The sequence below is a fragment of the Ursus americanus genome, chromosome 34, assembly GCF_024610735.1.
Source record: "Ursus americanus isolate L20-20 chromosome 34, mUrsAme1.1.p, whole genome shotgun sequence".
NCBI lineage: Eukaryota > Metazoa > Chordata > Mammalia > Carnivora > Ursidae > Ursus > Ursus americanus.
In genome coordinates this window covers 22409369-22423103 of record NC_142160.1, presented here as the reverse complement: position 1 = coordinate 22423103, position 13735 = coordinate 22409369, and the positions used below count along the sequence as shown (strand labels likewise).

The 13735-nt window shown below is 41.4% G+C and overlaps 1 protein-coding gene across 2 annotated transcripts in view; it reads left to right on the top strand.

Annotated features, from left to right (window-relative positions):
• RASEF (RAS and EF-hand domain containing) overlaps nt 1-13735 on the top strand; it is an 87146-nt gene that overhangs the window by 49706 nt on the left and 23705 nt on the right. For both annotated transcript variants that reach the window (XM_087858891.1, XM_087858890.1), the window contains one exon: nt 174-262. In XM_087858891.1, coding sequence (XP_087715017.1) covers nt 174-262 — 89 coding nt within the window. The remainder of the gene's footprint in view (nt 1-173; nt 263-13735) is intronic.

Here is a 13735-nt window from a genome sequence, read left to right as displayed (position 1 = left end):
GAGGAGAAGAGTACTACGGGCAGTTATCTTAGTGTCTGTGTTCCATATTTGCTCATGTAGCATATGAAATTTTTAATTACATTAGAAGTTAATCAGTGTGCTATATATATGTATATATGTATTTTGTATATATGGAATAACAAAATGTTGCTTATATATTTTATGTATTACAGCGCATAAATAATATATCACCAGGGAATACAATTTCTAGAAGCAGTCCCAAATTTAATGGTCATTCTCCTCAACCTCTGGGCTATGACAGGTATGGTAACACCTACTTACTTTTTGTTTCAATTCTGGATCAGAGTTGAAAGGAAAGTAAATTTCCTTAGAGGTGAATACAGCAGTACTTCACTGTTGGGCACTAATTTCTGTTTTCGGCTATGTTATTTTAAATTTCTGAAACATGTAAAAATTCAAAGTAGAAATGTTTCAGAGAGGGCAAAGTGATTTCCTTCAGATATTGTTATGACTTGATTTTACGTCCGCTCCCCCTGACCTCATTCCCTTGTCATGTCTTGTTCCTCAGAAGTGGACTCAGAGAACTCTTACAGGGAAACAAGCAAAACTATAGCATAGGATGTTGCCGTGTATGCGGGATATGATGTTGAGACTCTTGGCATGATCTGTAAATGTTTAATAGCTCAGCATACTCTTATGTAAGCTGTGTTTGAGGACAGGGAAACTTTCAAAACAAATAAAAATATGACTAGTAGATGTTTGTGAGCTGTTGTATTGAAGGAGTCAGAGAGACTTAAGAGAGCCGAGAATTTAGCTCTATTTTGAATCAAATGAAGTGATATATTGGTCCTGCTGTAACTTGAGATCTAATGGCAAAGACTGAAAGATTACATGTGTGTACTTGTGTGTATAAATACCCATGCCCATTGTTACTACTTAAAAAGTTAAAAAAGTTAAATTGGGAGCATATCAAACCTTGAAAGTAGAAGTGAATGCATAAACTATGGGCTTCTAGCTCTCCATTTCCAATGCAACTTTCCAATTCATGTTCATTCCCTTTGCATTTGAGATCTTTTGTTCTAAAGAATAACGTACTGAGAGTCAAGATGGCAGAGCAATAGGGGGACCTTATGCCTGCCTTGTCCCTCGAACACAGCTAAATAAATATCAAATCATTCCAAATACCCAAGAATCGATCTGAATGCTGAGAGAACAAAATGCAGAACTAAAGGGAGAAAAGAAGCCACATTGTGGAAGGTAGGAGATGCAGAGACATGATTCCGAGGAGAAAAGAATCACGGGTGCGGCAGAGGGGAGGGAGCCTTGTTCTTGGAGAGCAGAGAGAGAGATATAAAGATATAAAGATCCATATAGAAAGCAGCACCCTGGGTATTACACAAGAGAAACACTTTCCCAAAACCACTGACTGGGAAAACTTATAGTGGCAAGTTTTTACAAGCAGAAAGCTCAAAGTCTGAAGTTTTAGAAGTCCCTGCCACTGTGGGGTGGAGCCTGGTGGGCATAGCAGTGCTCCTGTGGGGAAGAGGGGCAGAGGTCTGGGAGTGGACAGCGTGGTCTGAAGATCCCCTGGGTCACTGGGGGAGAAATATTTCCCCTTCTTGGAGTGCATTTGGGAGAGGTGGCATGGCCTCTTGGGACAAAAGTGGTTTCACTAGCATAGAAACAGAGATAACCTGCCAAGGGCAGCAAACCTTGGTGCTGGCTTTTTGCTGCACTTTACCATAAACTCCAAGGCCCCATGCAATTGTGTGGCTGCTTTTCTGGGACAAACCGGCACCAGCTGCAGCATGGTGAGACCCTTGCGCAGAGGGTCAGCGTGGATCTGCATAGCGCCAGCTCCTTAAAATTTGGAATTTTGAAACCCAGCCACACTTCTGAGATAAAACATAGGAGTACTGTGCCACCTGGCAGACAGGCAGCACAGAAGCTGACGGGGTGAAGGCCAAGATCTGATGGAAGCTGGGGACAAAAAAGGGAAGAAAGTTTGCTCTTCTGTGAGGACTTTCTGAAGAGTAGCAGGTGCACACTCCCCTGCTCTGGGGACGAGAGAGTGGGGCAATGCCATTTTCCCCCACCCATCAGCACTGACAGACTTCAGTGAGCATCACAGCACCCCCAGTGGAGGCTAGAGCCACTACCCCACAGGTGTATTTTTACTAGGGCAAGTCAACCTGAGAACCAGTGCCGCAGGCCCCACCCCCAGAAGACCAGCACAAACCCCTTGCATGCACCAAGTCTGCTGATCATAGAGTGCTTCAGAGCTTCAGCTCCAGTGGAAATAGAATCAGGCTTATTTTAACAAACAGACTAGAGTACACCTAGTTAAAATGTCACATACTGAACAAGGTCAAAACACTCCCCACTGCAGGCAAGGAGAAACTCTGCAGAGGACTAACCTGAGGGAAAGAGCAGCCAAAACATAATAGCAGAGTCACACTCTGAAACACTTCCTGAAGCACCAGGCCCTGGACAGTATAGGACCTCTTCTTAATATAGCCATTACTCTCAGGAGCAGGAAATATAACAGGCTTTCCTAACACACACAAAAACATAGTGACCTTGACAAAATGACAAGATGGAAGAATTCACCCCAAAAGACAGAACAAGAAGTCACAGCCAGGGATCTAATCAAAACAGATTTAAGTAATATGCCTGAACCAGAATTTAAAACAATCATAAGAATACTAGCTGGGCTTGAGAAAAGCATAGAAGACACTAGAGAATCCCTTACTGCAGAGATAAAAGAACTAAAAACTAGTTAGGCTGAAATTTAAAAAAAAAAAATGCTATAACCAAGATAGAAGACTGACTGATTTTAATGACAACAAGGGTGGATGAAGAAGAGGAACGAATCAATGATAACAGAAGATAAAATTATGGGATTGCCTGGGTGGTGCAGTCGGTTAAGCTTGGTCTTGAGCTTAGGTGAGATCAAGCTGTGCATTGGGCTCCACATTCAGTGCAGAGTCTGCTTGAGGTTTTCTCTCCCTGTGCTCCCCCTGCCCCACTCTCTGTTTCTCTCTCTCTCTCTCAAATGAATAAAATCTTTTTTTAAAAAAAGATAAAATTATGGAAAATAATGAAGCTGAAAAGAAGAGAGAAAGAAAAGTATTAGATCACAAATAAAGACTTTAGGAACTCAGTGATTCCATAAAGTGTGATAACATTCATATCATAGGAGTCCCAGGAGAAGAGAGAGAAAAGGGGGCAGAAGGTTTATTTGAGCAAATTATAAATGAAAACTTTCCTAATCTGGGGAAGGAAACAGACATCCAAATCTAGAAGGCACTGAGAACTTCCATGAAATTCAACAAAAGCCAGCCAATACCAAGACATATCTTAGTAAAATTTGAGATAAGATAGAGATAAGGAAAGAATCCTGAAAGCAGAAAGGGAAAAAAAAACCCTAACCTACAAGGGAAGACAAATCAGGCTAGCAGCAGATCTCTTCACAGAAACCTGGCAGGCCAGAAGAGAGTGGCATGATATATTCAACATGCTGAAGGGAAAACATATGCAGCCAGGAATACTTTATTCATTCAGAATAGAAGGAGAGATAAAAAGTTTTCCAGACAAACAAAAATCAGAGTTCCTGACCACTAAACCAGCCCTGCAAGAAGTATTAAAGGGGACTCTTTCTGTGGGAAAGACCCAAAGCAACAGACTAGAAAGGAACAGAGAAAATCTCCAGAAGCAGTGACTTTACAGGTATACAACAGCACAAAATTCTTACCTATCAATAATCACTCTGAATGTAAGTGGACTAAATGCTCCAATCAAAAGATATAGGGTATCAGAAAGGATAAAAAAACAAGACCCATCTATATGCCGCTTCCAAGAGGCTCATTTTAGACCCAAAGACACCTCCAGATTGAAAATGAGGGGATGGAGAAACATCTGTCACGCTAACAGATATTAAAAGAAAGAGAGTAGCCATACTTATATCAGACAAACTAGATATTAAATCAAAGACTGTAACAAGAGTTGAAGAAGGACACTATAGCATAATTACGGGGTCTATCCAACAAGAAGATCCAACAATTGTAAATATTTATGCCCCCAACTTGGGAGCACCCAAATATATGAATCAATTAATAGCAAACATAAAGAAATTCATTGATAATAACACAATAATAGTAGAAGACTCTAACAACCCTCATACAGCAATGGGCGGATCCTCTAAGCAGAAAAGCAACAAGGAAGCAGCGGCTTTGAATGACACACTGGACCAAATGGACTTAACAGATATAGTCAGAACATTTCATCCTAAAGCAGCATAATACACATTCTTCTTGAGTGTACATAGGACATTCTCCAGAATAGGTCACATACTGGGTCACAAATCAGGCCTCAACAAGTACGAAAAGATTGAGATCATACCATTCAAATTTTCAGACCACAGTGCTATGAAACTTGAAGTCAACTACAAGAAAAAACTTGGAAAGACCACAAATACATGGAGGTTAAAGAACATCCTGCTAAAGAATGAATGGGTTAACCAGGAAGTTAAAGAAGAAATAAAAAAGGGCATGGAAGCAAATGAAAACATGGCAGTCCGCAACCTTTGACAGCAAAAGCAGTCATAAGAGGGAAGTAAATAGCATTACAGGCCTACCTCAAGAATCAAGAAAAGTTTCAAATATACAACCTAACCCTACACCTAAAGGAGCTAGAAAAGGAACAGTAAATGAAGCCTAAAGCCAGCAGAAGAAGGGAAATAATAAAGATTAGAGCAGAAATATAAACAATATAGGAACAAACAAAACACAGTACAACAGATCAATGAAACTAAGAGCTAGTTCTTTGAAAGAATTAATAAAATTGATAAACTCCTATCCAGACTTATCAAAAAGAAAAGAGAAAGGACCCAAATAAAATCACGAAAGAAAGAGGAGATCACAACCAATAGAAGTAGAAATAATTCTAAGAGAATATTATGAAAAATCATATGCCAACAAATTGGGCAATCTGGAAGAAATGGATAAATTCCTAGAAACATACAAACTACCAAAACTGATACAGGAAGAAATAGAAAATTGAACAGACCCATAACCAGGAAAGAAAGTGAATCAGTAATCAAAAATCTCCCAACAAACAAAAGCCCAGGGCCAGATGGCTTCCCAGGGGAATTTTGCCAGACATTTAAAGAAGAGTTAGTACCCATTCTTCTCAAACTGTTCCATAAAATAGAAATGGAAGGAAAACTCCAAACTCATTCTATGAGGCCAGCATTACCTTGATTCCAAAACCAGACAAAGACCCCACTAAAGAGGAGGATTACAGGCCAATATCCCTGATGAACACAGATGCAAACAAAAATTCTCAACAGATACTAGCAAATTGAATCCAACAGTACATTAAAAGGATTATTCACCACAATCAAGTGGGATTTATTCCTGGGCTTCAGAGGTGGTTCAATATTCACAAATCAGGAGGAGTTAAGATGGCGGAGGAGTAGGGGACCCCTTTTTCAGCCGGTCCCCTGAGTCGAGCTGGATAGGTACCAGACCAGCCTAAATAACCACGGAATCAGCCTGAGACGCAGGATGATGCATCTGGATCTCTACAAATGAACATCTCCAGCGCTGAGTATTGAGGTACGAAGAGGGGAGCTGTAAACCGTGCACGGATATCGGAAGATAAACGGAAGGGGGAGGGAGCCACCGCGTTCGGGCGCCGGGAAGCGGTAGCCACCTGCACGGGGGAGCGGGCGGACTCACAGAGGGCACCCGCGAGAGAGCGGACTGAGACCGGTGAGCCGTGAACGCGCGCGCCACCAGGCATCTCCCGGAACACCGGAATCCCGGTGTGCTCACGGGATCCAGACTGAGACCGGGAACTCCCGGAGCGCGCGCGGGGCGGCTGGCGGCTGGCGGGCCACCTGCACGGGGGAGCGGGCGGACTCGCGGTCGGCACCCGCGAAACAGCAGACTGAGACCCTGAACCGGGTGCGCGCGCCACCAGGCTTCTCACGAAACTCCGGAATCGAGGTGTGCTCACCGGGCATAGACTGAGACCGGGAGACCCGGGAGCGCGCGGGGCGGCCGGTGGCTGGCGGCATTAGAAACACAAAGGACAGAGACGCACCGGCCCTGGAAGTGAGGGCAGGGACGCCGAGTTGGTGCGCGCATCCCGGGACGCTGCAGGGTTGAGCAGCACCAACAGTAACAGAGTTAAAGTGGCCAGAACATCATTGGAGAACGGGCCGCAATCCCTCTGTTCTGCGACAATGCAGCCTCTGCTGCTCTGACCCTCAGAAGAGGCATAGCCGGCCGCCAGGGAAAGCCGCCAGAGAAAAAAAGCCTGGAAATACCGGCTCAGAGAGTGCCCATCCCCATCCTCCCTCGCAGGGGACACGGAGACTCTAACCAAACAGGGTTGCCTGAGTATCGGCGCGGCAGGCCCCTCCCCCAGAACACAGAAGGCAGGCTGAAAAATCAAGAAGCCCACAACCCGGGCGCCTGGGTGGCGCAGTCATTGAGCGCCTGTCTTCGGCTTAGGGCGTGATCCCGGTGTTCCAGAAAGGAGTCCCTCATCGGGCTCCTCCGCTGGGAGCCTGCTTCTTCCTCTCCCACTCCCCTGCTTCTGTTTCGTTCTTGCTGACTGTCTGTCTCCCTCTCTCAGATAAGTAAATAAATAAAATCTTTAAAGAAGAAGCCCACATCTCTAAGATCCCTATAAAACAAGGGGCACGGCCTGGGACCCAGTCAATAATTTTGGGCTCTGGAAACCCCGCAACCTCTCTTCATCAGAATGACAAGAAGGAGAAGCCCCCCCCAGCAAAGAAAAGACAGTGAGTCAGTGGCCTCTGCCACAGAAGTAACGGATATGGATGTAACCAAATTATCAGAAATGGAATTCAGAGTAACAATGGTCAAGATAATGAGTAGACTTGAAAAAAGTATTCAGGAAAATATTACTGAGAATATAGAATCCCTAAGGGCAGAAATGAGAGCAAATTTGACAGAAATTAAAAATTCTATGAGCCAAATGCAGGCAAAACTAGAGGCTCTGACGGCCAGGGTCACGGAAGCGGAGGAAAGGGTTAGTGAATTGGAGGATGGGTTAATAGAGGAAAAAATAAAAATAGAAGATGGTCTTAAAAAAATCCACGCCCACGAATGTTGGCTACGGGAGATTACTGACTCAACGAAACGATCCAATGTTAGAATCATCGGCATCCCCGAGGGGGTGGAGAAAAACAGAGGTCTAGAAGAGATATTTGAACAAATTGTAGCTGAAAACTTCCCTAATCTAGCAAGGGAAACAAAAATTCGTGTCCAAGAGGCAGAGAGGACCCCTCCCAAGCTCAACCATGACAGACCTACACCACGTCACGTCATAGTGCAATTCGCAAATATGAGATCCAAGGATACAGTATTGAAAGCGGCCAGGGCAAAGAAATTTCTCACGTACCAAGGCAAAGGCATCAGAATTACATCAGACCTGTCTACACAGACCTGGAATGAGAGAAAGGGTTGGGGGAGCATTTTTAAAGCTCTTTCAGAGAAAAACATGCAGCCAAGGATCCTTTATCCAGCAAGGCTGTCATTCAGAATTGATGGAGAAATAAAGACATTTCAGAATCGACAGTCACTAGCCAATTTCGTAACCACGAAACCAGCCCTACAGGAGGTATTACGGGGGGTTCTATAAAAGTAAAAAGGCCCCAAGAGTGATACAAAACAGAAAGTCACAGCCAATACAAACAAAGACTTTACTGACAACATGGCAGAATTAAAAGCATATCTCTCAGTACTCAGCCTGAACATTAATGGTTTAAATTCTGGTTTCAAACGCCACAGGGTTGCAGATTGGATAAAAAGAAATGACCCATCCATTTGCTGTCTACAAGAGACTCATTTCGAACCCAAAGATGCATTCAGACTGAGAGTAAGGGGATGGAGTACCATCTTTCACGCAAATGGACCTCAAAAGAAAGCTGGGGTAGCAATTCTCATATCAGATAAATTGGATTTTAAACTACAGACTATAGTTAGAGATGCAGAAGGGCACTATATTATTCTTAAAGGAAGTATTCAACAAGTGGATATGACAATTATAAATATATATGCCCCCAACAGGGGAGCAGCAAGATACACAAGCCAACTCTTAACCAGAATAAAGAGACATATAGATAAAAATACATTAATAGTAGGGGACCTCAACACTCCACTCTCAGAAATAGACAGAACACCCTGGCAAAAACTAAGCAAAGAATCAAAGGCTTTGAATGCCATACTCGACGAGTTGGACCTCTTAGATATATATAGAACACTACACCCCAGAACCAAAGAATACTCATTCTATTCTAATGCCCATGGAACATTTTCAAGAATAGACCATGTTCTGGGACACAAAACAGGTCTCAGCCGATACCAAAAGATTGAAATTATCCCCTGCATATTCTCAGACCACAACGCTCTGAAATTGGAACTCAACCACAAGGAAAAATTTGGAAGAAACTCAAACACTTGGAGACTAAGAACCATCCTGCTCAGGAATGACTCGATAAACCAGGAAATCAAAAATCAAATTAAACAATTTATGGAGACCAATGAGAATGAAAATACAACAGTCCAAAACCTATGGGATACTGCAAAGGCAGTCCTAAGGGGGAAATACATAGCCATCCAAGCCTCACTCAAAAGAATAGAAAAATCTAAAATGCAGTTTTTATATTCTCACCTCAAGAAGCTGGAACAGCAACAGAGGGACAGGCCTAACCCATGCACAAGGAAGCAGTTGACCAAAATTAAAGCTGAAATCAATCAAGCAGAAACCAGAAGTACAGTAGAGCAGATCAACAGGACTAGAAGCTGGTTCTTGGAGAGAATCAATAAAATTGACAGACCACTGGCAAGACTTATCCAAAAGAAAAGAGAAAGGACCCAGATTATTAAAATTATGAATGAAAAAGGAGAGGTCATGACGAACACCATTGAAATTGGAAGGATTATTAGAAATTTTTATCAACAGCTATATGCCAATAAACTAAGCAATCTGGAAGAGATGGAATCCTTCCTGGAAACCTATAAACTACCAAGATTGAAAAAGGAAGAAATTGATTTCTTAAACAGGCCAATGAATTATGAAGAAATTGAGTCGGTGATAAACAACCTTCCAAATAACAAAACTCCAGGCCCGGACGGTTTTCCTGGGGAATTCTACCAAACATTCAAAGAAGAAATAATACCTATTCTCCTAAAGCTATTTCAAAAAATAGAAACAGAAGGAAAGCTACCAAACTCATTCTATGAGGCCAATATTACCTTGATCCCCAAACCAGGCAAAGACCCCCTCAAAAAGGAGAATTACAGACCGATTTCCCTAATGAATATGGACGCCAAAATCCTCAACAAGATACTTGCTAATAGAATCCAACAGTTCATTAAAAGGATTATCCACCACGATCAAGTGGGATTCATACCTGGGATGCAAGCGTGGTTCAATATTCGCAAATCAATCAGCGTGATACATCATATCAACAAGAAAAGACTCAAGAACCATATGATCCTCTCAATCGATGCCGAAAAAGCATTTGACAAAACACAGCATCCTTTCCTGATTAAAACCCTTCAGAGTGTAGGAATAGAAGGTACATTTCTCAATCTCATAAAAGCCATCTATGAAAAGCCTACTGCAAATATTATTCTCAATGGGGAAAAGCTGGAAGCCTTTCCCTTAAGATCAGGAACACGACAAGGATGCCCACTCTCACCACTATTATTCAACATAGTACTAGAAGTCCTTGCAACAGCAATCAGACAACAAAAAGGGATCAAAGGTATTCAAATCGGCAAAGAAGAAGTCAAAATGTCTCTCTTCGCAGACGACATGATACTCTATATGGAAAATCCAAAAGAAGCCACTCCCAAACTATTAGAAGTTATAGAGCAATTCAGTAACGTGGCGGGATACAAAATCAATGCTCAGAAATCAGTTGCATTTCTGTACACGAATAACGAGAACGAAGAAAGAGAAATCAGGGAATCCATCCCATTTACAATAGCACCAAAAACCATACGTTACCTTGGAATTAACTTAACCAGAGACGTAAAGGACCTTTATTCTAGAAACTATAAATCACTCTTAAAAGACATTGAGGAAGACATAAAAAGATGGAAAGATATTCCATGCTCATGGATCGGAAGAATTAACATAGTTAAAATGTCCATGCTACCCGGAGCAATCTACACTTTCAATGCTATCCCGATCAAAATACCGAGAACGTTTTTCAAAGAACTGGAACAAATAGTCCTTAAATTTGTATGGAACCAGAAAAGACCCCGAATCTCCAAGGAACTGTTGAAAAGGAAAAACAAAGCTGGGGGCATCACAATGCCGGATTTCGAGCTGTACTACAAAGCTGTGATCACAAAGACAGCATGGTACTGGCACAAAAACAGACACATAGACCAATGGAACAGAATAGAGAGCCCAGAAATGGACCCTCAGCTCTTTGGGCAACTAATATTTGATAAAGCAGGAAAAAACATCCGGTGGGAAAAAGACAGTCTCTTCAATAAATGGTGCTGGGAAAATTGGACAGCTACATGCAAAGAATGAAACTTGACCACTATCTCACACCATACACAAAAATAAACTCCAAATGGATGAAAGACCTCGATGTGAGACAGGAATCCATCAAAATTCTAGAGGAGAACATAGGCAGCAACCTCTACGACATCAGCCAAAGCAACCTTTTTCATGACACATCCCCAAAGGCAAGAGAAACAAAAGATAAAATGAATTTATGGGACTTCATCAAGATTAAAAGTTTCTGCACATCCAAGGAAACAGTCAGAAAAACTAAGAGGCAGCCCACGGAATGGGAGAATATATTTGCAAATGACACTACAGATAAAGGACTGGTATCCAAGATCTACAAAGAACTTCTCAAACTCAATACACGAGAAACAAATAAACAAATCAAAAAATGGGCAGAAGATATGAACAGACACTTTTCCAATGAAGACATACAAATGGCTAACAGACACATGAAAAAATGTTCAAAATCATTAGCCATCAAGGAAATTCAAATCAAAACCACACTGAGATACCACCTTACGCCAGTTAGAATGGCAAAAATAGACAAGGCAAGAAACAACAATTGTTGGAGAGGATGTGGAGAAAGGGGATCCCTCCTACATTGTTGGTGGGAATGCAAGTTGGTACAGCCACTCTGGAAAACCGTGTGGAGGTCCCTTAAAAAGTTAAAAATGGAGCTACCCTATGATCCAGCCATTGCACTACTGGGTGTTTACCCCAAAGATACAGACGTAGTGAAGAGAAGGGCCATATGCACCCCAATGTTCATAGCAGCAATGTCCACAATAGCTAAATCGTGGAAGGAGCCGAGATGCCCTGCAACAGATGACTGGATTAAGAAGTTGTGGTCCATATATACAATGGAATATTACTCAGCAATCAGAAAGAATGAGTTCTCAACATTTGCTACAACATGGACGGCACTGGAGGAGATAATGCTTAGTGAAATAAGTCAAGCAGAGAAAGACAACTATCATATGATTTCTCTCATCTATGGAACATAAGAACTAGAATGATCAGTAGGGGAAGAAAGGGATAAAGAAAGGGGGGGTAATCAGAAGGGGGAATGAAACATGAGAGACTATGGACTATGAGAAAGAAACTGAGGGCTACAGAGGGGAGGGGGGTGGGGGAATGGGATAGACCGGTGATGGGTAGTAAGGAGGGCACATATTGCATGGTGCACTGGGTGTTATACACAACTAATGAATCATCGAGCCTTACATCGAAAACCGGGGATGTACTGTATGGTGACTAACATAATATAATAAAAAATCATTATTAAAAAAAAATATTCACAAATCAATCAATTCATAAAAGAAAGGATAAGAACTACATTAATAAAAGAAAGGATAAGAACCATATGATCCTCTCAATAGATGCTGGAAAAAGCATTTTACAAAATACAGCATCCATTCTTGATAAAAACCCTCAACAAAGTAGGGATAGGTGGAACATACCTACACATCATAAAGGTCATATATGAAAGACCCACAGCTAATATCATCCTCAGTGGGGAAAAACGGAGAGCTTTTCCTCTGTGATCAGGAACAAAACAGGGATGTCCACTCTCAAATCGTTATTTAACATAGTACTGGAAGTCCTAACCTTAGCAGTCCAACAACAAAAATAAATAAAAGGCACCCGAATCAACAAGGAAGAAGTCAAATTTTCACTATTCACAGATGACATGATACTTTAACCAAAAAATTACTAGAACTGATAACATGAATTCAGCAAAGTCACAGGATATAAAATTAGTGTACAGAAGTCTGTTGCATTTCTATACACCAATAATGAAGCAGCAGAAAGAGAAATCAAGGAATAGATCCAATTTACAATTATACCAAAAACCGTAAGATACCTAGGAGTAAATCTAACCAAAGAGGTAAAAGATCTGTACTCTGAAAACTGTAGAACACTTATGAAAGATATTGAAGAGGACACAAAGTAATGGGAAAACATTCCACGCTCATGGATTGGAAGAACAAATATTGTTAAAATGTCTATACTACCCAAAGCAATCTACACATTCAGTGCAATCCCTATCAAAATACCACCGGCATTTTTCACAGAGCTAGAACAAACAGTCCTAAAACGTGTATGGAACCAGAAAAGAACCCAAATAGTCAAAGCGATCTTGAAATAGAAAAGCAAAGGGGTGCCTGGGTGGCTCAGTCAGTTAACTGTCTGCCTCAGTTCAGGTCATGATCCCGGGGTCCTGGGATCAAGCCCCGAGTTGGGCTCCCTGCTCAGTGGGGAGTCTGCTTGTCCCTCTCCCTTTGCCCCTCCCCCACCACGTGCATGCACTCTCTCACTTACATGCACTCTCTCTCAAATAAATAAATAAATAAAATTCAAAAAAAAAAAAAAAAGAAAGGCTGGAGGCATCACAATTCTGGATATCAAGCTATATTACAGAGCTGTAATCATCAAGACAGTATGGTACTGGCACAAAAGCAGACACATAGATCAATGGAACAGAATAGAAAATCCAGAAATGGACCCAACTATATGGTCAACTAATCTTTGACAAAGTAGGAAAGAATATCCAATGGAAGAAAGAGTCTTTTCAGTAAATGGTGCTGGGAAAACTCGACAGCCACATGCAGAAAAATGAAACTGGAGCACTTTTTTATAGCATACACAAAAATAAACTCAAAATGGATGAAAGACCTAAACGTAAGACAGAAAACCATCAAAATCCTAGAGGAGAACACAGGCAGCAACCTCTTTAACCTCAGCCATGGCAGCTTCTAACTAGACACATCTCTAGAGGCAAGAGAAACAAAAGCAAAAATGAACTATTGGGACTTCATCAAGATAAAAAGCTTCTACACAGCAAACGAAACAATCAACAAAACTAAAAGACAACTGACAGAATGGGAGAAGATATTTGCAAATGACATATCTGACATATCTGATAAGGGGTGAGTATCCAACGTATATAAAGAACTTATCAAACTCAACATCCAAAAAAGAGGTTAGTATCCAACATATATAAAGAAGATATTTGCAAATGACATATCTGACATATCTGATAAGGGGTTAGTATCCAACATATATAAAGAACTTATCAAACTCAACATTCAAAAAAATAAATAATTCAGTTAAGAAGACATGAATAGACATTTTTCCAAAGAAGACATACAAATGGTTAACAGACATATGAAAAGATGCTCAACATCACTCATCATCAGGG